Genomic DNA, 26,616 nt, shown 5'->3' with positions numbered 1-26,616 from the left:
TACAGAAATGGAAATAAATATTTACTATTTTTCCAGTCAGCATTAATACCCTCCATCTAGACACATTAAAAATCAGGTCGAGATTGCATTAACTAGAAGTGAAATCATACCTTCCACCCAAGATATTAAATGATCCACGTATAATATTTTTAAAAATATACAAAATAAAATACTATTTTCAATTATGACTGAATTCTAGTAATAGGATGTCGCTTGTTTTTGCTAAAAAGACACATGAATATAAAAAATAAATGGCTCACATTCAATATGATAACTTACAGGGTAATATATTATTATACCGATTCTTCCCTCGGTTCTCTGGCAGAAGTGCTATGTCACATGATTGGTTTCGACCCACATCCTTTAGATCCTATAGAAAATCAAACAAAGGAGATGTAAATAGATTATACAAAGACTAAATAAATAAATAATATGTATTAATAAGCACCTTCTATATTACAACATTTGCTAGCCAAGGTTAAATGGGAATAGAACATGATTGCAGGTTTTTTCCAGTCTACATGGACCTTACCTCATATTCTTTAGAAAGGAGGTAGTTTGAATCTGCCTGAAGTTTGGTGAAGTGAATTTCAAACTGATTTACTTTTATTAGGCTAAAACATTCAAAGAGGAGAAAAATCTGTTAGCAAGGTAAGAAACAACAATCAATGAAAAAATGTTCTTATCTTATGCGACTTGGTATCAGCTCTTACCTGGATGTTTTCCAGTTCCTTTAAGATGTTTGGGGAAGAAAATAATAATAGGTCAGCTGTTGATTAAGTAGAAGATACTATCCATATGGTATGCAAATGCAAAGTAGTCGACCTTACCCTTTTTGTCCCAAGTTCAAATGAACTGATGTTGCTTGTTTACGAATGCTTAGTTTTGCTGTTGCTCCTTCATGGCCATTTCTGCAATACAAGAATTTGATCAGGATTATATCTAATGCTTAAAAGAAACAATATTATTTTGTTTGACCAGGAAAGGAGTTTTCTTTTGTAATTCCTGTTACAAAAACAATGAAAACAAATGGAACTTTCTAACATCACAACCCTTTGTTTCGTTGCAGCTTTCCCTTGATGCTGCTTATCACCTCATTTCTGATCTTGTCAACCCAGCTTATACATAACAGCTGCCTGTAAATCCACATTTCAAATGCTTCTAGTCTCTTCAGGTGGCCTTCTATCAGAGACCAATTCTCTACTCCATAGAGCAGGATAGAAAAAATATAGCATCTGATAAGCCTGATTTTCAGTCTTAGGCTTATGTCGTGATTGCAGAAGACCTTTTTCATTTTGAAGAATAATTAGGAAAATAAAACTACTGTTTGACACAGGAAAGAAATAAATATAAACTTCAACTCACTTTATTTTTCGTCTGCAAACAAGCAATGCAGTGATAGTCATAACCATAATTATTAAGAATAAACCAGTGCTCATGCCTTCTACAACTCCAAATGAAGACTCTGAAATAATTGTATGAGATAAAAAAGAGAAATAACATATAGAATCTATTCATAATCCTTTGTTTTATGATGTAATGAACAACAACAATCAATCTATATATATTTACACAATTATAGGTAATGCTTGACTTGCGAACATGGAATTTGGGTTATAGGTTGTTGCCATTGTTAAATGGATCATCATGTGAGTTGACTCAAATTTTCAACTATTTTTATGATGGTCATTAAGTGAGTAATAATGGCCATTCAGCAAATCATATGGTTGTTACATGAGTCATATTGTCATTAAACAAATCAATCATATCCAATAGGCAGGGTTTTTTGTTTTCTGCCGGAAAATGGCAAAAAAATTTGCAAATTGTGGTCATGTGACCAATGAGGGTTAAAATCAATGATAAATGCAAACGGGTTGCTAAGCCTACGAAATGCAATCATGTGACCATGGAAGGGTGGGGGATGCAGCTTTTGTAATTTGAGGATGGGTTATAAGTGGATTTTGTGAAGTCTGTTATAACTTTGAATGGTCATTAAACAAGACTACCTGTTCAGGTAACTTCTTTTGATTTAATTCATACAAATTACTAAATCCAAGTTTTTAAAGAACATTATTTGTTGAACAAACTAAAGAGGCTTTGTTTACCATTTTTCTAAGCCACAATAGTTCACATACTTATATATAAATAATAAAATAACTATTTTATCAGTTTCCCACTATACACATACATATTTACAGTTTCCCACTATACATGTACATATCTCCTTGTATTATTTACAAGGAAAACAATTAACAAAGCAATATTTTATTGTATTATTTTGTTCTCAAAACTTCAATTAAAGAAGAAAAGTATCATATTTTCATTATTTTAAATAGACCTGCATTCACCCTGTTATATAATAAGTATACAACAGTATTCTTTTCTGTCTTTTTGACTGAAAATTACAATTCTTAAATTGACAAGGCACATTCAGAGGTATTTTCCTTCTCCATTATGTGTTAGTTCTGTTGATATTACAGTGACTTTTGATACCATCAATCACTGTATCCTTTTAAGACATCTGTCAGATAGTAATGTGTATATGCGCATGATTTTTTAAATTGGCCTTTTGGGTCTTTAACAGCTATATCCTTTTGCTCATATAATTTCAGTAATCTATATGCAAATTTTGGAAAAATTATCTAGGGACTTGGAGCTGGACATATTATACACCAATCTTTTTTCTCCAATGACAATAAGTAGGAAGTTTTCAACTTATGGACTGAATATAGATTAAAATATTGAGATTTACTCTAAATGACAAATGCATCTTAAAATTGAATCTCAAATATATTCTATTCTGTAAAGGATGTAGATGTTAAAATTCTGTCTGAACTATCCACTCCACATCTCACAATGCTTGTAAACCATCAAACACAAGTTCAATTGCTTCTGCCTGGCAAACACAGAATATATTCAATGATCACAAGGTGGCTTTATGGAATGCTGCTTCTAAATACCATTCAGGAAAGTCAATATCAAACTACTAATACTTTGGAGTAGCTAATCTCATCTAAAAATCCACCTTCTTCTATCTGATTTTTCTCAACCAAATGCAGTTAGGGATTGGCTTATAATCATCCTTAAAGGAAGCAAGAGTGGTCCTTAAACAGGATCTAAACACTACCTCCTATAGACAATATATAATATAGTAAGAAGATTATTATATTAACTATATCATTTTCAGTTATAGTCAAAATTTTAAAAATAGGAAGGAAACTAACCTGACTCAGTCACAATTGGCAAAGAAAAATATGTATCTGTGAACAAGGGCTTCTGGACTTCCTTCAGATCTTCTCTAAAAAGTTGGGTAAAAGCTCGGATACTGATTCTAGAAAGAAAACCAAAAAGTTTTAGTACTGAAACTCTGAGGTAGTTATGCTTTACAATCACAATACTAATAGCTAGAGGTGCAGATGTTATCACAGAAACTACCACTGTATTAGAATAGAAGAAGGAAGGTTGTTGGTGTTGGACCACAGTTCCTAGCTAGCACGCCTATTACTAGAAGTTGCAGTTGAGCAACATTTGGAGGCCCTTAGCACTGTTCTGAAGACTACAGGAGTTTAAGATTCTATCTATCTATCTATCTATCTGTCTGTCTGTCTGTCTGTCTGTCTGTCTGTCTGTCTGTCTGTCTGTCTATCTATCTATCTATCTATCTATTTTTCATCCCTAACTTTTATGAATATGGAACTCAACTCAACCCATATTGCTTTCTGTTTTTGCTTCAAATATTGTGTCAGATAGTTTGTTTATTGTAGGGCTCAAATTAGGCATTTGTGCATTTATAAAGCAGGCTACAATTAAAAAATGATTATTCATAATTAGAATTTTCCGCTCTTTCTTTGTACAATTCCAAGAATATTCCTTGTTTATTTTGCAGGATACTCAGATAGGAAGGTCAAAAAGACCTTTAAATGTAGCTGGAAGCATCTATTGTGTTATATAAAGATCTGTATAATAGAAATATATTCATCAATTTACAGTTATGAGAATAATTATGATATAACAAAATAGCATCTAAAATATTTTATTATTCAGCAGTTTTCTTATTTTGTCTAATTATTTTCACTATTAGTCATAGCTGGTTCTATAACACAGACACACATTTATACGCACACACAGATATATATGCACAAACATACACACATACATATACACACAAACATGCAAAGAGAGAGAGAGAGAGAGAGAGAGAGAGAGAGAGAGAGATGTCAGAATCCAATTATATTTCATCTTTAAATTATCAAATATAGAAACTCCCAATTCTGCCTTCTCTGGATTCTGCCATAAGAGGGAGAGAAGGGGGAGAACAAAGGGGCTTTATGGCCCTCACTTCCTTCTTTACACTTCAAAGAGCTGAATGCTGAATGTGTGTTTATTGTAACCTCGAAGCGTTAACATACCAAAGGAGGGAAGTTGCCTTTCATGTAGTTATCTGAAGTCTCCATCCAGACGGAAGAAAGAAGAAAGGGAGTGGAATTGTGATACTTGAAACTATCACTGGAAGGGGGGTTGATTGGGTGGGACTACTGGGGAACCCCTTAAAACCTTGAATGGGAGAGCTTGGACCCCAAGTCCTGTCTAGCATGCCTGCAACCATTTTCTCTTAATAAAGGATTCCTGTTGGAAGAATTATTCCAAGAGTTCTGTCTTCTTAAGATGCAAAGTGGGGTGGGTCCTTACATTAGACAGGACTTGCAAAATTAATCCACCTGGAAGGAAGACCCTTGCCGGGGGATTTTGCAAAAATTTACCATGTCAGACAATGGAGCAAGAGAGGGGGAAAACTCCCTGGAAAGAGAGCCGCTGACCCAGTTGGAACCTTGCCAGATGTTGGGATCCGAGAGGCCAGATTCCTCAGGAGAAGAAGTGGTGGAGACACAGGACCACAAGCCTCGCTGGTCGATGGGCGTTGGAAAGAAAAGTGAGTGGGGAAAGGAATCAAGAAAGGTGACCCTGAGACGGGGGACCAAGCAACCAGAATGGAAGCAGGAGATGGAGAAATCCCTGCACGCAAGTGAAGAGGGAGGAAGCTGGGCACCGTACTCAGACTGGATCCTAGAGAAAGCTATTGACCTGATGAAGAGAACTCTCAGCTCCCTAGGAGAGGAGAATACTGAACCCTACGGCCGCCCCAGTTCCTGGAGCCGCAAAGGGAGAGACACCGAGGGGGACATGGAACCTGCAACCCCAGGGACATCTACTGATCCAGGAGCTCCCACCCCCTACCGGACCACAGATGGCAATCTGGACGGAAGGCACTACCACCCACAACAGAGGCACCGATCCATTCCAAGACGTCCACCGTTGGAAGTGAAATTCAAAGGGGAGCCAACACGCTTGGGGTTTTTCCTAACCCAAGTCCTCAGCTACATGGAGGAATATGGGCAGGATATTCCCAGCGACAAAGCCCGCATCCGGATCGTGCAATCTGCCCTGGATGGACCAGCTGCGGATTGGGTAGTGAACTTGCATGACTCCAATGCCCCAGAACTCAGTAACTTCAACCGTTTCATGTCCTCTTTGAGAAGACGATTTGAAGACCCCCTGGCTGATCGCAAAGCCCGTGAAAGAATAACAACGATGAGGCAGGGCAAACGCCCAGTGGCTGAGTATACACAAGAATTCCGGGGCCATTGCCAGCAAACTGAATTGGCCAGAAGACATCCTCCTTGGCCATTTCAAAGACGGACTAAACTATGATCTATATGATGCTTGCCTGCCCCGAGGGGACCCACATCGACTTGAGGAATGGTACGTCTTGGCAGAGGAAGCAGAGATCGACATATTGAAGAGGCACCGCCGAGGAAAACAATGGAGCCGCCCCCCGCCTGAGCTGACACACCAACCGGTGAAATCATCGGATACAGCCAAGAAGCAAATGGGATGTTTCAAGTGCGGAAGAGAAGGGCATCGAGCTGTAGAATGCCGCTCAAAGGCCCCCCAGCACAACCCAGACAGATCCCCAATCAACAAACCCGGAAAGTATTCAGCTAAGCCAAAAGAAACGGCCATGAGAATGATGGAAATTGCAGAAACCCCCACCTCTGCTCACCAAGGGGAAAGGACTCCAGCCTACACCACAGGGCCGGTGGATGCCTCAGATGACAGCTCGGAGGGCGAACCCCTGGTAAGTGGATGCATCACACCCATCTTCAAAACAGTGACTATATTAATCCCCCCCATGCCCGAAGCTGTGAAGGTGAAAGCCTTAATAGACTCTGGCTGTACCCGCTGCCTCATTAGCCCAACACTAGTGGGGAATCTGGGCATCCCATCCAGGAGACTGGAACAACCAATCTCATTTGGCCAGCTAGATGGATCCATAGCAGGGGGGGTGCCAGCTACCCTAGCCACTTTGCCAATACATCTCTCCCTGGGCAACCATGAAGAGGACTTAACGTTTGTGGTGACCCCAGGTATGGAATGCCCAATGATTCTAGGGATGGAATGGTTGAAAAAATGGAACCCCTGGGTAAATTGGAGGACGACAGAAATCAAATTCCCGAAGGGGGACCCTATGGACTTAAAACCCCAAGGGAGGCTACCAGAATCAAGAATAGAAAAAGCATCCATAGGAGAGGAAAAAAGATTAACAGAAATACCAGAGGAATATAGAGACCTTGCTGAAGTCTTCAGTGAGGAGAGGGCGAATGAGCTCCCCCCCACCGACCCACAGACTGTACCATTGAATTCAAGCCTGGGGCAAAACTCCCGAAGCCCAGATTATACTCCATGAGCCCAAAGGAGAAGGAGGAAATGGAAAGATTTATAAAAAAAAAACTGGAGAGAGGTTTCATTGAACCAGCTAAGCCTAAAGTGGCTGCCCCGGTCCTTTTTAGAGAGAAGAAGGATGGCTCTTTACGTTTATGCGTGGATTATAGGGCCCTGAACACAATCAGTGAAAGCAACCTATACCCGCTGCCCCTCATGAAAGACATGCTGTCACACCTATCGAAAGGGAAAATTTTTTCTAAACTAGACTTAAGGGAAGCTTACTATCGCGTGAGAATCAAGGAAGGGGACGAATGGAAGACTGCATTTAACTGCCCCATGGGGTGCTATCAATTCAAAGTCTTGCCATTTGGATTACAAGGGGGCCCTGCAGTCTTTATGCAATTAATCAATGACGTTCTAAGGGAGCACCTGTTTAAGGGGGTCCTTGTTTACTTGGACGACATTCTTATCTTTACCGAAACAAAAGAAGAAAACGTCAAACTTGTCAGAGCGGTTTTAAAGAAGCTGCGAGCCGCTCACCTATATGCCAAACTCTCAAAATGCGAATTCCACCAGGAAAGGATAGACTACCTAGGCTATCGCATATCCCCACAGGGCATTGAAATGGACCCAGAGAAGGTCAGAGCAGTATTAGAATTGGGCACCACCCCGCACAAGAAAGCAACTACAAAGTTTCCTGGGCTTTGCAAATTTTTACCGCCAATTCATCCCCTCATTTGCACAGATAGCCTTGCCCCTCACTAACTTACTAAAAACGAAGGGAGCATCCTCAGTAAAACCTAGCCAGCCACTAACATGGACAATGGAGTGCCAAGCAGCGTTTGAGAGACTAAAGAGACTTTTTTCTGCCGAACCAGTACTAAGGCACCCAGACATGGACAAGCCCTTCGTAATACAGGCAGATGCAAGTGATGTGGCAGTGGGGGCTGTGCTATTACAAGAAAATGATGATGCAGTATTGCAACCCTGTGCATATACATCTAAGAAACTCACGGAAACAGAACAGCGCTGGCCCGTATGGGAGAAGGAGGCTTATGGGATACGTTGGGCATTACTCACGTGGCGACAGTTCCTGGAAGGCAACAAAATCCCCTTCCAGGTATGGACTGATCACAAAATTTTAGAAGCCCTGAAAACTTCCAGGATAACTTCAATCCAACAAGCCGCTGGTACAGCCATTTTCACCAATTCCAATTTAAGCTCAAAAACATTTACCAGGAAGAAAGACAACTTCCTGGGCAGATGCAATATCTCGCATGCCCCAATATAACAGTGCACGAACCACAGACTCTAAACCAATAATGGCAGAGTCACAACTGCAGCACCAGTAACCAAAAGAACCCAAGCCAAATTAAAACCACAACTGGACAGCCAAACTGGAATTGAATTCAGAAAAAGTTTGGAAACAGATGAATGGTTCCAGAAAAAACAAAAATGTGTGCACAATGAAAGACGGGTTGTCTTGGGTAGGGGAAAAATTATATATACCAACAACTCAAAGAGTCACTTTCATGCAGCTTTGCCATGACACAAAATCAGCAGGGCATTTTGGATTTGTAAAAACTTTACATTTAATTAAACGGCAATTTTGGTGGCATCCATGAAAAAGGACATTGAAAGTTATATAGCCAGTTGTCCAAAATGTGCCACTGCAAAGAGGTTGCAAGGGAAATCGCCAGGACTATTGCAAACAGTGGCAAGTCCCTCAGCCCCTGGAGAGAAATAGCCATGGATTTTATAGTGGAATTGCCAGAAAGCAATGGGAATACTGTTGTCTGGACGGTCACGGACTTGTTTTCCAAACAGGTGCACTTTATCCCTTGCCAAAAGATTCCCACTGCAAAAGCCTTAGCAAAACTTTTCATCCAACACATTTACAGATTGCATGGGGCACCCCAACGCATCATCTCTGAAAGGGGGGTGCAATTTACATCTGCAGTTTGGAAGGAATTTTTATCCCTCTTAGGAACCACTCAGGGACTGACATCTAGCCACCACCCTCAGGGAAATGGGGGGGCTGAAAAAATGAACTCAGTACTTAAGCAATATTTAAGATGTTTTCTTAGTTTCCAGCAGACCTAGTGGGCGGACTTACTCCCCTTTGCAGAAGTTGCCTACAATAATGCAGTCCACTCCAGCACAGGTTACACTCCTTTTCAAATAGCCACCGGTCAAAGTTTCAACCACATGCCAGAATTAACCCCAAACGAACCAACGATCCCCTCGCTGAAAGAATGGATGGAAAAATTACAAAACACCTGGCCAATAGTCAGAAAAGCACTAGATGAAGCTAGGAAGGCTTACAAAACACAAGCCGATAAAAAAAGGGTTGAGCCTACACCATTCATTATAGGAGAGATGGTGTACTTATCTACAAAATACCTAAAGTCCCTACAGCCCTGTACAAAACTTGGACCAAAATACATAGGACCTTTTCCAATTAAAAGAATCATAAATCCAGTAACAGTAGAATTAGAGTTACCCAAAAATCTCAGGCAAATACACCCAATTTTTCATTGAAGCTTGCTGAAAAGAGAGCATCAGTCACCTCTACGGCCAAAAATCCCCCCCCCACCACCTCCAATCATGGTGGAGGGTGAACAACACTTCGAACTAAAGGAAGTCCTTGACTCTAGGAGATATCATGGAGCAACTCAGTACCTAGTTGCCTGGAAACACCTCCCTCCCTCACAAAATGAGTGGGTCCATAAACGTCATGTCAGAGCCCCGAAGCTATTGAAGAAGTTTCACACAGAGTATCATAACAAGCCTGACTAAATTTTATACTTGTGTTTTCTTTCAGGTGGATCTCTCTTATTGTTAAGAGGGGCCGGATGTCAGAATCCAATTATATTTCATCTTTAAATTATCAAATCTAGAAACTCCCAATTCTGCCTTCTCTGGATTCTGCCATAAGAGGGAGAGAAGGGGGAGAACAAAGGGGCTTTATGGCCCTCACTTCCTTCTTTACACTTCAAAGAGCTGAATGCTGAATGTGTGTTTATTGTAACCTCGAAGAGTTAACATACCAAAGGAGGGTAGTTGCCTTTCATGTAGTTATCTGAAGTCCCCATGCAGACGGAAGAAAGAAGAAAGGGGGTGGAATGTGATATTGAAACTATCACTGGGAAAGGGGGGTTGATGGGTTGGGAATATCTCGGGAACCCTTAAAACCTTGAATGGGAGAGCTTGGACCCCAAGTCCTGTCTAGAATGCCTGCAACCATTTCTCTTAATAAAGGATTCCTGTTGGAAGAATTATTCCAAGAGTTCTGTCTTCTTAAGATGCAAAGTGGGGTGGGTCCTTACAGAGAGAGAGAGAGAGAGAGAGAGAGAGAGAGAGAGGCAGGCAGTCAGGCAGGCAGGCAGGCAGGCAGGCTTCTGTTTCTAAAATATTCAGTATGGATTACTATTATACTGGCAAAGGAATTGGCACATAATTTCCTGTGTGTTGGCACAGCAAGAGTGTAATAGATTTTGCAAAGCATCATAATGTTAAATAGACCCTAGCCACTAGCCTTTTGTTTGATACCCACACTCAGTCAAGAATTAGGACATAAAACATAAAACATGTGTCTCTTAATAAATTATGCTTACATCTTAAGTTAAAATATGACCAACACCGCACAATGCCTTTATGCAACTGATGTAATTGCCTGAATATTTAAGAGAAAAAAAACCTATCGGATAGCAGTTTAGTTGGATAAAAACACTAACCATACAAACAAACCTTTTAAACTCATTTTTAGTTATAAATTATATAACTGGAATTCTAAGAGTGGTTTCATATTGATTAGGATTGATCATCTAAGGCCAAGTGCAAAATATTATTACAGAAGGCTGTCATATGCACATTTAATTAAGCACTCAATAATTTTTTAGCACATTTCTCTTGTGCAGAACTAAATCTGAACTCCTGAAGACTTTTCATATATAAAGCTACTCTCAATTCCTAAAGGTTTTTTTTAACTTCAAAGAGTTAGTCCCACTGAACATACGGGGGATTACTGATGAATTAATATGACATTTAGTTATTTTGAACAGTGATAGATTGTTGATGGTGTTTAGTTACCTTCTTAGTTCACACAATTTCTTTGTTTATTAACTGCAAAATTCTCAAACATGACATAGCTTTGATTTAGCATTATCCATGTGACAGACCAAGGAAAAGCTATTATAAAAATAATATCATGCGGTGCAAGAGATTCAGTTTATTTACAGTGATGAAAGTATGTTTAGAAAGCATAATGCAGATAAAACAACACTGTATTTTGTGACCTAATTACTACAATGATTCTCACCTATAGGCTGTCCTGGGCTTTAATGGTCCATCACAATATTTCTGCTGATTTGTATCACACTTTCCTCCCAGATTTTCCATTTCTGCTCCAAGCTTAATATCAAAACTCTTTGAAATACTGTCTGGGCTTTCTGAACATTTACTTGCAAAGTAATCTGTTTGATAGATCTGGATGGAATTATTGTGTTTATATTCCAAGTAAGAGGGTAAAGGGTGAAGCTCTTCTGGCTTCATTCTTTCACTGCCTAGAAAAGGATGGGGGTTGGGAGAGGCAGAAAGAAAGAGGCTAAATATTAAGTAATATGACTTCTAAAGAATAACTCTGGGATTTCGCTTTGGAATTTAAATAGTAGCTTAAATTTTAGTCACTCATGAAGTCATAATGATATTTTACCAATCTGTGGTAGAAGACAGTGTCAAAGACAGCATATTAATGCAGGCTATTTTCTATGAAAACATACCGTCAGTCTCTCTCACAACCACTGTAAAGTATTTCACAGCTCCATTGGTATCACTGAACCAGCTGCAATTGAAGGTGAAGTGGATAGTGGATTTGGTAATAATGGCATCCTTTTTATTCACTCGAATATATGCACCTGGTTGAGGAGGACCTAAATGGGAATGAGAGTACTGTTACAAATGCCATCCGCTGTATTGTGCCAAAATTACAAATGGAAATTAACCAAATTAATTTTCTAAGTTTTCATTTCATAAACTAATGTGTTTAGCCTATTATCTTATCCGTTTGTTTTTATGTAAAATTGCATCTCTCTCTGTGTGTGTATATGCCTTGAATGCAAATTTTCATACAAAATAAATATTGCTAAATTTATCCTAAAGAAAAGTATTTATAAAATATTTATGTTTAGAAATACTTTTCGTTGTAATGAAATATATTAAGCAAAATATACTTTGGCATATATTTTGAGCTGAGAATTTCATTGCAAATTGGAGGAAGTATAATTGGAATAATTACAATCCAGTTTGCCTATTAGCTGAAGGGGTGTAGAACCAGCATATCTCAACATGAGAAACAAATGAAATCTTCAACATTCCTAGCTCAAATACAGACTTTATCTATATAGAGTCAGATACTGTGGCAGTATCTTCCATCTCATAAGTCTTTTTTCCCTCTAAAACAAATGTAATAGCATTTACTTGGCCATTATGATATTTGCTCTGTTAGTTCCAAAAGCTCATCAGATTGTTTTAAAAAGTAACAATAAGAAATACATCCATTTACTTTTAAAATTAGAAAAACCACTGCAAAATGCATCGAAGACAGCAAAGCAATACATTTTGGCATTCATTTCAAGTCTTTTATCACACACTGGAGGCCTTGTCCCATCCCTGCTATACTTTCTTCTTCATTAAGCTTTATGTGTACATTCAGAAGTGACTTACGATCTATCATAGTGATGCTATTGTCTGATACCATCTCACTGGTCATGTCAGCTGATTGCACTTTGATAGACACTGAGTATTTTGTATGGGGAACAAGGGTCATGATGTTGTATACAGATCTTTCTTTCTCTATGATCCTAGAGAATTCTATCTCCTCCGTGTCCATTTTTTTGCACTCAATGCTATATCTGTCAAAGTCAGAATCAGGAGGGATCCAGGAGCACGCAATGGCAGTTGAATTCTGTGGCCGACAATGTAAATTTTGTATCTTATCTGGTCCTTTGAAAAGAAGCAGAAAAAAAATCAAGATTATGCATTGATATTTATACTTACATCAAATACTGGTCATATCAAAGAGATTTATATTGATTTAGCATATTGTACTATCAAAGAGAATGAGGCTGCCACAATTTTAATGTTGGAGGAATAGCAAACTCAAGATTATTAATTCATTATTGCTAAGTTTCCAGACTTAACTATAATTTAAATAAATTGTTTAAAATTGCAGTAACCTAAGTTATTTATGATAACATTAAACATTAGAAGTTTACAGGAAAAGTACAATAAACTTCCTAAGACTTAGTTTGCAACTTCGCTCCAAAGGGTCTTGATGATTTAACATGTTGTTGGATGGCTTCTATGGGGGTTGGGAAGCTGAGTTCTGAAGAGTTAGTGCTGCTAAGAGAAGGGGAAGTTTCCCACTGCTGGGAACTCTCACCTTGCCCAGTTCCCAGGATTGTTTTTTTCAGATGCTTTCCCCTTTGCCACTAAAAACAAATACAGCAAGGGAGAACAAGAACAGGAGCTGGATGCTGTCTTCCTTTGGCCAGCTGGAAAAATGATTACTAGAAATTTGAGGCAGGGGGTGGGGGGAGGACACCTACCCAGCATCATAAAATTGCTGCAAAGGATAAGATGAAATGAGACTGATGCCTACATGGATATACTTAGTTTCGATGCAATCCATATGCTGCTAGGACAGTGATAGAGAACCTTTTAGAGACTGAGTGCCCAAAAACCACCCCGCCCCCCACCTCCTGCCCACAGGGCCACCCACAGCCTCCATGGCCTGCTGCAGCAGATCACACAGGCGACCCAGCAGGGCCATGACGGCAATGCCCTCCACCTGCACCCCGCAACATCATCTGTGCACGATGAGGCGCAAAGGCGGAATCTTGTCCCTGCTGCCCAGCTGCCATGTCCTTGGCTGTGCTGCTCTGCGTGAGCTGTGCCTGGGGGTGACTCTCCTCTGGGGGGCTGCTGGTGAGGAGGGGGCTGCAGGGGAGACAGGGCTGGGGCAATGGCACACGTACCTACAGAGAGTGCCATAGTTTCACCACCACTGTGCTAGGATATGGGAGAGATTCTTCCAGGATTTTCCTCACCTGAGAAATGTGGGTACTAGACACTTAGATTTGAAAAAGGACATTATTTACTGCTCCACTGCAGCAAATAAAACATTTTCAGCTTGCCCTGTTTACTTGAAAGCACAATAATTCATTTAAAATATTTGGTATTATTTGTCTGCTAGTGACTTCATGGCATCACTGATGTTTTCTGAAGTCACATAAAACCAGTCCACACTGCTGTGGATGCTAACTATACCTATAGCCAATGCAAGCTTGTTTCCTTACTGAAGGAGTGAAGGGACTTAAGGATAGTTGTGACTACAATGAAACGCTTTGGGAAGATGAGATGTTTCTGAACAGGGGAATTAAAGATCTCCGGGAAGGACAGAGAAGTGAAGAAAACATAAAGAAGAGAGAGAGAGAAAAAACCCTCTACAGAGGTAAACGCAAAAAAAAAGGTGTGACCCAAAGAAGCAAAAGGATCAGGAGGTATTTGATGTCAAGAAATGGTCCCAAAACCACCTTTTAGAAAAGGCTGACAGTCTCATGAACAAACCATATCACAGAACATTGTAGATATTTTCCACAAATTGTGGATATCAGGACAATGACAAGCAAAGGATACACTGAGGTGGTGGGTAGTTCCTCTCCAAGGAAACTAAAGTGACTATTTTGAGACACAGTGATATGGGAAACATGTTGTCTTCCGATCAGATATAGAGGGTATGACAGAGCAGTTGCCAAAATTATTCAAATTCACCAGACCCTGTCTGGATTTACATGGGGATGCAGGGCATGGCCAGAAGAGAAGTGAAAGATTCACTAGAAAGGACAAGGTCTTGGGAAAGAATTGGTATCACAGGTAACTTTTTTATTAATCCTTCTAGCTGAGGATAATGGTGCAAGAAGAAAAATCTTACCAAAAAGGTTTTGAATCTGCAACAATGGTTTAAGCTGATTTTCAATATAAAGTAATCAATGCATCTATCAAGCTTTCTTGGCAGTGTCCTAATTCAATTCAAAAAAGATCTTGCCAGTTCTTACTTGTCCTCACAGTTCCAAGAAGGGGTTTACTGTAAGTCTTCCGAACTGGACCACTAACCGTCTTGATACTGAAGTGATAGAGTCTTCCTGGATGGAGGCCATTCAAGATGCGGCCTTTTGATTTGCTACTACTATAAGGATTGAAGACTGTGAGGGCATCTTTTGGGGTCCATTGCAACTCAAAGTCATCATAGTCTGTCCAGTCAGGAGGGCCCAGCCATGTGATGGATAAAGAGGTGTTGGTCACATCAGCAAATGACACAGTACTGGGAGGGATTGGCACTAAAGATAGAAAAACACAACCATATTTCACTTAAGTAGGTAGTACATTTAAGACCATAGTTCTAGTTCAGAGGTCTCCAAACTTGGCTACTTTAAGACTTGTGGACTTCAACTCCCAGAAGTCCTCCCATGCTGACTGAGGAATTCTGGGAGTTGAAGTCCTTAAAACAAGCAGAGAATCTCTTTTTGAATTCTTTTTAGTTCCTTAATAATGTAAATTACGTGAATGGAAATGGAGTAGGCCATGAGAACAGAGCAGCCACCAACATGCAAATGCACTGTCCAATTTCATCTGACTTTTTTTCTATCTGCAATCCCTAACCAAATTCAGACCATGTTTAACCTGGTCTTTCTTTTCTTCCTGCCGTACCAAATTTGACATGATTCTTTATAGTGATCTGGGAGTTATTCTATTGAAGAATAGGTTGATAGTATCCTGAATATTAAGCCAAATCACTGGCTTGAGTTTGGTTCAAAGTTGAAACATGTAATCAGATTTTATCTATTTCACTTTTAATGTTATCTAAATATTAGTATTTTGCTTTTTAATTTCACAATATAGGATTCTCTGCTGATTTCCATGCCCCATTCCAATTCCTTTGATTTTGTGTAGAATTGCAGATTACACACTTCTCTGATTGTCTGAACTGGTGAAATGAATTCTATACATTTTATTAGAGCTATCTTTCAGTTTCTTATGCATTTGAACCAGACACGGATCACTGTGGAAATATCGGTGAAACTTGTATTGATTTGTTTTAAAATCATAAATGCTTGTTCAAAGCAGTATCTATGATCTAGCAATCCATACATTATTTACTTGGAGGAAAGCTCCACTAAATGCAATAAAAATTCTTCTCAGGAAAAAAGATGGTTAGAATTGGATTATAAAGCACTTATAAAAACATTTTCATGGAGCAGTCGTTAAGAAAAAAAGACTACTTGCCAAATTAGATTATGTTTCTCCAATAACATAAAAGAAAAACGGGATTGTTATTTACCTGTTCGTCCCTCTGTATTAGCTGAATTAAAAAGCTCACCACTATAGGTAACCACAACAAGAGTATATTTTCTACCAGGAACTAAACCCTGGAAATGCCACTCTGTCAGATCTTTTCCACGTTGTGCTTCCTTCTGTGTGCCATTTGTATTATAAAGATGTAATTCATAATAATCAACATCTCCTGGTGCTGGATTCCAAGTAAACCATAGGCTGTTAGTCATATTCCTATTGCCTCCTTTGAGATTGCTAACTGGAGCTGGGTCTAAACAGAAGACAATAGAGAATGCTCAACATTTATACCAGCCACCAGTTTGTACATCTGTACATCAAATATAAATATCTGTTGAATTCACAAAGTCCTTAGAATTATTACTTCTGATTGGCTGCCTTAAAGAGGGTCAAAATTTAACATCAAGTGGAATCTTACTATCCTACTGGATTGTCACACAAATATATGATATAACAAGGTATTTTAATCTAAGCTTGGAGAGTGCTTATTTTGATGATCTGATGACAATCTGACGACAAAGAAGTATCCATAAGTTTTGTTTCAGTTTTAATTAATTTTGGATTGTAGATTTTGACTGGCAAAGGAAAGTTATGCTTTGTTGCAACAAGCTGATGTTCAGTTGTGTTTTATAGACTGCTAGTTTAAATTAACAACAGTTAATTTACTTATACTTGATAAAGAAAACTGATTAATCGAACACAAAAAACAAAGCTTCCAAACAACTTCTAGATGGACTGTAAAAAGAAACATGAGAAATGTTATAGTGAAGTATAAACAAGAAATGTGAGAGCTTAAGTAGAGCCTAGGCTTGTTTATACCACACTAAACCATAGTTTAACTATGATACATGCTTTCCCAGTCTCATGAAGAGCTTTACCTGTTCTCGCAAAGATGAATGCTTCTTTAGTAAGCTTGCCACTGTGAGTAACAATCACAATTTTGTACAATCTGCCTTGCACCAAATTCTGGAAGGAATACTTTTGGAGATTTTGGTTTCCTGAATTTCTGTCCTGAAGAGATGTGTCTGGATTATACAAAAAAATCTCATATTTATCAAATTCTCCCAGAGAAGTAGTCCAGTTGAATGATAAGCGTCCAGTGGTACGTTCTGTAACTTTCAGATTTGTGACAGCTGCAGGAGCTGAAATCAGAAAAGAGAGTGCCCTCTGAATAATCTAAAAAACTATACCGACACACTAAATATCCATAGTATTGCCTTCTATAAAATTAACTGGAAATAAATGCCATTATAATCTGATTTACTCCTGGCTACAAACTAAAAAAAAATAATCACTGCATAAACTAGAAAATAGTCCCCAGATGCATTTATTTATGTATTATTCACCATAGTAGTTCTTCAGTCATAATCAAGGTGGCTTATAAAATCTAAAAAGAACAGTTAATATAATGTACTACCTTAGTATAATTAAAAATACTTATAGAGGATAATTTTTATAGCTGATAGTTGAAATGAGGAGTCCTTGGTTGTTTTCTTGTAGATGTTTCATTACTGAAACTAGGTAATATCTGCCCTTATAATGTTATCTGGTTTGACTAATGAAAGATCTGCAAGAAAACAATCAAGGTCAGAGAGCACAAAGGAACTCAAAATAAAAAAATCAATGGGTTTTCTATCAGCAATTTCAACACATACATGCTTAAGTCATTTTTTAAATACAACAGACCCTAACATTCTTTAACATAAAAAAAAATGTGTTTAAAGTGAGTATAAATGTCTACTGCATTTTTTATATGTGGACAGGTAAGTCTTTATATATAAGAGGGACCAAATTTTGCATATTCCATCATTTATATTCTGAGCATTCAACTACTCATAAAATTAAAATGGCTAATTCATTTTCATGAAATTTGATGGATATGAAGTCAAAGAGGTGTGGACTCTTTTAGGTTGGCTTTGATAATGGCAGTTTAGAAACAGGCATTTTTAAACTATTGAAACTCTTTCTTTTTAAGATGAAATGAATTTCCTTTTTCTTTTGTCATTGAAAGTTGACACATGATGGTTATACATGCATATTTCTGGGTTATAGTTAAAATGTCTATCAATGAAGAAGAAAAAGGTCTATTCTATTGATAGTGGATTCCTACTGTAGACAGAACACATCTGCAAAAGTAGTTGGTCCCTAAGAGAAAAGCTGGCTGTAGTTCTCTAATACATATTTCTAACTAAATTAAAAATGGAACTATCATACCTACACTGAAATTACTGAATAAGTTGGCAATAGGGCAGGAGATCCAACTATAGGAAAAAGAGAAGAGCAAGGAAAATGGCTGCCATAAAAACAAAACAAAACCCCGAGCCAAGCCGAACCAATGCACATATATATGTGTGCATTGAGGAAGAGAGAAATAAGTTAAAAAATAAAATAAGAAGTTGGGATATTTTACTGTTATTTACTATGTAATGATGCTGGGCTTTTTCTCCTGGAAGGGCTAATTATTGAGATTAATAATTATAAAAACCGCAGTGTCCCCAATAAATAAGAAAGCCAGCAAAGAAAAAAAAAATTCCAGGAACTTGATATATGTAAATTTTATATCCCCAGAAAAACTCAAATCCCACTTGTAGTAGAAGATATTTAACATATTGAATTCAAAATACTTTTAACTTGAAATATTCACACATCTTTAATTTATATGGAGGCTTCTCATAATAAAGAAAAATAAACAAGAGTAAACCTATTATGGATATTTACCAGTGTATATAGGCAAGTCAAAATTAACCGAAATTTTATATAACAAATTATTTGGACAGTTGAAATACCGGCAGATTTGCTGGCATATTTTATTTATGTATTGCTTCCATAGCTAAGAAATTAGCTAAAATAATAATTCAATTAGCAAAGAACAATGCAAATATTCATGATGCAATTTAAAATTAATTAAAGTTGAACAGATTTTCGGCAACAGATTGTTGTGGTTTCATAGTAGAAGTGTTGAAATACCTGCTTGACCTTCAGTTTCTGCCCGGCTGCTGAAGAGACCACCGCTGACAGTGAACATCTGTATTCTATATTTTTTGCCTGGTGTTAAATTTTCAAATTTATGCTGTTTAGCAGTGGCTGGTTCTGATTTATTGTGTAGAAGGACACCATGCTCAGTCAACAGGAGGATGTCATAACGTTCAGCTACCCCAGGAGCACCATTCCACGTCACCATCAATGAATAACTGCTGTATTCATTGTCTGCATGCAACTGCTGAGCAGGAGCAGGAACTAGAAATAATTGTTTAATAGTAATATTTCAAATGAGTAGTTTTTCTATACATTTGAAAATTCCAAGTTCTATTTTTGGTAATTTTGGAGTGTATTTACAATAATTGATGTTTGCTATTGAACTGCTATTGAATCTGTCTGTTCAGGTGAGGTGAGATCAAAACAATGGAATGTAAAATAAAAAAAATTGGATAAGTCATATCTGGTAAAACTCTTAGGTAAGTTGTTTCCCCTATGTTTTGGTGCCAAGAAAAACAACATCTCCCTGCAGCAGACATATGAATCAGAATCTCAACTACTTTTATGACAGCTGTTTTATATATTTACACCTCCCCCCTGCCCTATTCATTTCTAGCTTCTAATATAAATGAAATTCTCTTTAGGCAGATTTTTAACAAGCCACTTATGAAATTGATTATTGTAACTTAGCAATGTTCTTTAATTATTTTCTCCATTTTACTCAATTTTCAATTTTACAGGTAGTCCTTGACTTACTGCCATAGTTGAGACAGGAATTTTGATCATTGAGCAAAGCGGTCATTACGTCAGATGTCTACATGACCGCTTTCCTCAGTGACTGCAATCTTGGCCCTGCCGGTTATGGTTATTAAGCAACCACGTAGGCCATTGAATGGATGTGGCAAAAGAGATGCCTGCCAAAGGTGGACAGAATTCGTGTGCTGGACTGGAGAGACAAGGAGGGGATTGTGAAGATTTCTTAACTGTTTGCTCCTATGGTTTCAGGAAGAGACTTACTTGTTCGTCCAACAGCAGTTGAATTGTTCTGCAGGAAGCCACTCTTGGTCTGTACAACAACGATGTACTGCTCCCCTGCATCTAGTTTATTAAAAATGTGCTCATACACATGTTTGGAAACCGTCTGGACACTAAGGGGATGGTTCTGACGAAGTATTGTGACAGTATAAGAATCAACATCTCCTCCTCCAGGGGTCCAATTCACTTTCAAGCTGTTCATCATTCCGGCAGGTGAAATATGAATATTTTTAACTGCACTTGGAACTAAAGAGACACAAAGCAATATGGGAAGGAAAGTTACTTTACGTTTCCTTAATATAGCATATATTTTCAAAATTGCAGAAAACATGAAAGACAGTCATCTGTTTTATAATTTTGTAAACAAACTTTAAGAGAGGTTATAATAGGAGGCAGGCAGGGACCCAAAGATTTTTGAGAAAAATTGCAGATGCTTCAATGTGAATTTACAGAAAGTAAATTGATGAGCAAATGCCAAGAATAAATACTCAAAGCCTGGATTCTGAATAGGCTAACAAATTAAACTTGTAGATGTGATGGAAATGGGATGGGAAGGAGGATTCAGTGCTATGAACTTTAAATTCTGCCATTCTAAACACAATTCTGTGATAAGAGTGTACTTTCACTTTTAGGTTCTACTAGACAACCTGTGCCTCTTGGATCATTGTTTCAGACATATTTCCTTACCAGATTTCTCAATGCTTTCTAAGAAGGCAGAGCTTCTAAAGTATTGGAAAAGTTCTTAAAAATTCAGAGATATATTCAGTTATATATCTGCTTCGAAAATAGCCTATATTGAACTGTACAGCACTGTCAAACATTAGCAATTGACCACAGGAAATGTTTTATGACATTTTGTATTATGTCATGAAATATTTTATGATAATGTTTATGTCACCATGTTGGAATGGACAAGGCTGGGGCCTTCTTAGCCTAGGATTGTTTTTTCAAATTGTTCAAGCAAATACTTCTAGATACCTACATGTAGAAGATGGAGACATACTCCTCTTCTAATGTAAATTCTCAAGCAATGCTGTCCCTCATTGTAAAGCCATACAAGTTTGTGACCATACACAGCCCCTTCTTGCATGCTGTTTTTGTATATTAAGTCATACTGTATCCCCTATGTTGCATGTGGAGGAAGACCCAAATACATAGGTACAGAATTAAAAATGCATTTCCCTTCTTGCGATCTGCTAGATCAGGGTCCCCAACCCCCGGTCCATGGACTGGTACCGGGTCGCAGCATGCCAGCAACTGGTCTGCATAAACAAGCAAAGCCCCATCCATGGGATGCAGACAGCACACAAAACCATGCACACTCTGGTCTGTGGAAAAACCTTTCTCCATAGAACTGGTCCCTGGTGCCCAAATGGTTGGGGACCTCTGTGCTAGATCATACTGCATTGTCCCAGATTTGTAAAAAATTACAGCTCTCATGCATTTGTCACCCAACAAAGGCAAGTTCAGAAGTCTTTTGATATATTTTTTCCTAACCTGTCAATCCTTCTATGAAAGTAGAACGCTGTGCTTCGCCACTTATTGTCATGACAACAATTTTGTAAAGGCGGCCTGGAGTGAGGGATGTAAACTTGAATGATTCGACAGTATTTTCAAGGTGATGAGGTGGAAAAACTTTCATGTCATTGAACAGAAGCTGGATCTCATATTGATCGACATCTCCATCAGCTTTGGACCAAGTAATATATAAATCTTCAGTACTTCTGTCACTAAGAGTTAACTCTTTTACTGATTCTGGAACTGAAGAATGAGGGAAAGGACAGTGTGAGGTACACATATACATATACACAAACACACATAGCCTTGAGGAGCAGTTTACTCATTTTGATCAGCTTTTAAATAAAACCACAAATTTTATTAGCCATCAAGAAAGTTATTATAAAAAAACCCTATAATTAGCTTACTGTGTGATAATTAAAGATCTTTTTACTGAACTGAACTTAAAGCCTAAAAGCATTAAAATGAAAGAGGAAGAAAGCTCTTGCAAAGGGGAGGATTACCATTTCTTTAGGCCGCTTGATTTATGCGACTGGTACAGAAGACGGCCCATAGACCTTTCTTCACCAACCTATTCATTTACCTATGGAGAGCTGCATGCATTCTTGTTGCCTATCATAACTGGGCTAATATAGGTAGTCCTCGACTTTGTTTAATGACTGTTCAAAGTTACAAGGAGAATGAAAAAAGTGAGTTATCACTATTTTTCACACTTTTGACCACTGCAGCATCCCCATGGTTACATGATCAAAATGCAGATGCTTGGCAACTGATTTCTATTTATGATTGTTGCAACATCCCAGTGTCATGTGATCACCTTCTGACAAGCTAAGTCAATGAGGAAGCCAGATTCACTTAACAATTGTGTTACTAACAACTACTTTGATTCACTTAACAGCTGTGGCAGGAAAGGTCGTAAAAATCAGGCAAAACTCACTTAACAACCATTTCACTTAGCAACTAAAATTGTGGGCTCAATTGTGGTCATAAATTGAGGACTACCTGTACATACATTCAGAAATTATTTCAATCGTTTTGAAATACATGTATTTTTGACTGAGCATGAACTTTAATTATTTGCATTCTACCTTAATAGAAATATTATGTATTTATTTATGTAACCTAAACCAATTGATACATCTTTTATAACACAATAGTGTTTTTGACATGGCATCTATATATGAGATGATATAACCTAGGTTCCTTTACTTAGGGAAGATATTTAACATATCCTTTAAACACGTTAAAAGGTTCTACATATTCTTTTTGAGGAATGAGGTTAAACACTATTCTGGTGATAGCTAGCATGCTATGATTCAATTTGTTTCTTAAGAATGTATAGAGGAAATGCTGTATGATGGGAGATGACATTATCTCTTTCTTTCCATAACTTATTTGTCATAAATGTACATATGCAAGCGTGCACACACATCTTATGTTTAATTTGGGCATATTTTTCACTGAACATAGCCTTACTAAATCCAGTGTAAGATTTCTATAAGAATTCAGAACTATCTTTCCAAACTGGGCCACTTCTATGTTCTAGAATTAATAAATATAGTATCTTGGCAAAGCCTGATCCAGGACATTCTTGAAATGAAGAATGTTACTCACTGGACAAAATAGTGTTTCTTCAGTAGACTGAAAGTTAATACCTATTCTCTTAATTGCTAAGAGTCATACAACCATTCATCTTGGAAGTGAAGACTTTGCAAAGTTTAAACAAATGAATTAGTTTACTGAACGATGATAAGTTCTGGAGTGGCATGACCTTGATTTTAATTTGTTGATTTGTTTTAATTTATTAGCTGGTCATAAACATTAAATTATAAGACAGGCATTTGATCTTTCTTTACATAGGAAAACAGTCCTTAATAATCAGTTCAATTAATAACATCTTCAGTTCAGATGTGTAATATTTAAACTGGATTTTTAATTTTAAATTATAGCTTATTTGAACCACTCTTGAACATTCACTTACCTGTTCTTCCATTAGCCCTTTCACTGGTTTCGTATTTTCCACTCCTTGTGCAAACAGTTACACTGTAAAGCCTTCCTGGAATCAGGTTAGTGAATATACATTCGTTGACATCCTTGGAGATAGTTTTTGTTTGAATGAAATCATTGTTGTGCTTGATGATCACTTCATAATTGTCATAGTCTCCAGTGGCATGTAGCCAGGATACCTTTAAATAGTCACTTCTTGCAGAATTGCTTACTGTGAGTCCCTGGACATTTGAAGGAACTGAAAGAATAAAACATACTCCAATGTGCCATTATATCTGATACAGTCGATACACAAACTAATTTGAGAAAGGAATTGGTATAGGTCAACTCTAAAGAAAGGATAATCATTTTGACCTAGCTGTAGTTGTATTTATCCTGATAAACATAGTCTCATGATGAGTATCTGGTATCACGCCAGTAATTATTGAGCTACTAACATTACAAATGAGTCTTCTTATCTAGGCCAAAATGATTTGTTTGGATATGTAAAAATTGAGCAAAATCCTATTTTTATTGACCTTCTTTTTTCTCGTCTATATAAATGACTTATTTCCCAGGGCTGTAGTATGCATGAATAAAATAAGAGTTATATAGTATGTTGCCTAAATTAAAATGATGGGATTGTGGTCCATATATTAATCACTATATATTTTCATATATATTTGTTTTCTGAGGTTTTCGCGGGTATTTGTATGTAGGTCTTTGGTTGTTCGGGTTTTCTCCCGCGTAAAATTGGAAGTGTCTTGGTGACGTTTTGACGAAGTCCCATTCGTCATCTTCGGGCTGGTGTTTTCAGCTTCGTGCTTTGAGCAGCAATGTGTGGTCTTAGCTGTTTCTTCCTTTTAACTGCCAGTGGGGGTATGAACTGATTGGGTGGGAGCTTGGCTGTGTTCTGATTGGGTGGAGGTGTGTTCTGAATGGTTAGGGGCTTGGCTGTGCTCTGATTGGCTGGGGGAGTGTTCTGTTTGGTTGTGCTCAGGTTAGTCTGAGTTGCAGAGGGGTTTGAGATTTTGGGCTGCCTTGCTATTTTTTGGCTTCGCGTTTGTGGTCGTGCCTCCTCTTCATGGAGGGTGTCAGTTTGCTTCATGTATGGATTGGAGGGGTTTAAAGTGGCTAGTGATGCAGCTGTGGTCTGGCTTCTGGTTTGTGGTCGTGCCTCGTCATCGGTGTGGCTTTGGGTTTGTTTTTTGCGTGGATGTGCTAATTAGTGGTGAATTGATGTGGGTGTGGGTATGGGTGTGTGCAGGTGAGCAATTTTGTTCTGGCCAATTGGCTGGCAGTGTTGAGATTGTGAATGGTCTCTGGCCAGCTGACTGGCTGCCAATTTTGGGAAAAGCGGAGCTCAGACAGCATGAACATTATGACTGCCGAACATAGGGAGGCTGCCACCACCTGGTAGACCTCCATGGACCACAGGTGATTGACGGATAGTAATTTGAAAAAACTCTTTCAGCAGCTGCATGGCTGGTTATACTATATATATATAAAATAAGGTTGGAAGGGACCTTGGAGGTCATCTAGTCCAACCCCCTGCTCAGGCAGGAAATCCTATACCATTTCAGACAAATGACTATCCAATCTCTTCTTAAAGATTTCCAGTGTTGGAGCATTCACAGCTTCTGGAGGCAGGTTGTTCCACTAATTAATTGTTCTAACTGTCAGGAAATTTCTCCTTAGTTCTAGGTTGCTTCTCTCATTGATTAGTTTCCATCCGTTGCTTCTTGTCCTGCCCTCAGGGGCTTTGGAGAATAGCTTGACTCCCTCTTCTTTGTGGCAGCTCCTGAGAGATTGGAACACTGCTATCATGTCCCCCCTTGTCCTTCTCTTCATTAAACTAGACATACCCAATTCCAACAACCATTCCTGTAAGTTTTAGGCTCCAGTCCCCTAATCATCTTTGTTGCTCTTCTCTGTACTCTTTCTAAAGTCTCAACATCTTTTTTACATCATGGTGGCCAAAACTGGATGTAGTATTCCAAGTGCGGCCTTACCAAGGCATTGTAAAGTGGTATTAACACTTCATGTGATCTTGATTCTATCCCTCTATTAATGCAGCCTAGCACTGTATTGGCTTTTTTGGCAGCTGCAGCACACTCCTGGTTCATATTTAAGTGATTGTCCACTAGGACTCCAAGATCCATCTCACAGTTACTATTATTGAGCAAAGTGCCTTTTAAACTATACCTGTGCATTTGGTTTTTCTTGCCTAAATGTAGAACCTTACTTTTTTTCACCACTGAATTTCATTTTTTAAATAGTGCCAAATGTTCAAGTCTGTCAAGATCCTTCTGTATCTTAAGCCTGTCTTCTGGAGTCTTCTTGGTGTCATCTGCAAATTTGATGAGTTTCCCATCTATCCAAATATGTGTGTATGTGTGTGTGTGACAGATATATAATATATATATATATATATATATATATATATATTATAGATATAGATATATACAGATAGATATAGATATAGAGATAGAGATAGATATGGATAGAGATAGATAGATAGATAGATAGATAGGTAGATAGATAGATGTCATATATATATATATATATATATATATATATATATATATATATATATATATGTCTTTGGTTATTCGGGTTTTCTCCCACGTCAAATTGGAAGTGTTTTGGCGACGTTTTGACGAAGTCTCATTCGTCATCTTCAGGCTGGTGTTTTCGGCTTCGTGCTTCTAGAAGCAATGTGTGATCATAGCTGTTTCTTCCTTTTAACTGCCAATGGAGGTATGAACTGATTGGATGAGAGCTTGGCTGTGTTCTGATTGGATGGACGTGTGTTCTGATTGGTTAGGAGCTTGGCTGTAGTCTGATTGGATGGGGGGTTGGCTGTGCTCTGATTGGTTGCGGGAGTGTTCTGTTTGGGTGGGGGCTTTATTGTGCTCAGGTTAGTCTGAGTTACAGGGGGATGTGAGATGATGCGCTGCATTGCTA

At 38.2% G+C, this 26,616-nt stretch overlaps 1 protein-coding gene across 2 annotated transcripts in view; it reads right to left on the bottom strand.

Annotated features, from left to right (window-relative positions):
- The window catches only part of PTPRB (protein tyrosine phosphatase receptor type B), an 85,364-nt gene that overhangs the window by 10,040 nt on the left and 48,708 nt on the right, over positions 1-26,616 (bottom strand). For both annotated transcript variants that reach the window (XM_039344477.1, XM_039344478.1), the window contains 16 exons: positions 23,645-23,908; positions 21,643-21,906; positions 20,128-20,391; positions 19,102-19,371; positions 17,013-17,276; positions 16,124-16,387; positions 14,841-15,122; positions 12,448-12,726; positions 11,505-11,654; positions 11,045-11,288; positions 3,225-3,331; positions 1,366-1,465; positions 831-911; positions 714-731; positions 533-614; positions 280-370 (listed from right to left, as the gene is read on the bottom strand). In XM_039344477.1, the coding sequence (XP_039200411.1) occupies positions 280-370; positions 533-614; positions 714-731; positions 831-911; positions 1,366-1,465; positions 3,225-3,331; positions 11,045-11,288; positions 11,505-11,654; positions 12,448-12,726; positions 14,841-15,122; positions 16,124-16,387; positions 17,013-17,276; positions 19,102-19,371; positions 20,128-20,391; positions 21,643-21,906; positions 23,645-23,908 (3,024 nt within the window). The remainder of the gene's footprint in view (positions 1-279; positions 371-532; positions 615-713; positions 732-830; positions 912-1,365; positions 1,466-3,224; positions 3,332-11,044; positions 11,289-11,504; positions 11,655-12,447; positions 12,727-14,840; positions 15,123-16,123; positions 16,388-17,012; positions 17,277-19,101; positions 19,372-20,127; positions 20,392-21,642; positions 21,907-23,644; positions 23,909-26,616) is intronic.

The sequence above is a fragment of the Crotalus tigris genome, unplaced genomic scaffold (assembly GCF_016545835.1).
Source record: "Crotalus tigris isolate CLP2741 ecotype Arizona unplaced genomic scaffold, ASM1654583v1 scf7180000017916.3911339, whole genome shotgun sequence".
NCBI classification, from domain to species: Eukaryota; Metazoa; Chordata; class Lepidosauria; order Squamata; family Viperidae; genus Crotalus; species Crotalus tigris.
The sequence above is the reverse complement of the archived record's forward strand: the minus strand, read 5'-3'. Positions and strand labels throughout refer to the sequence as shown.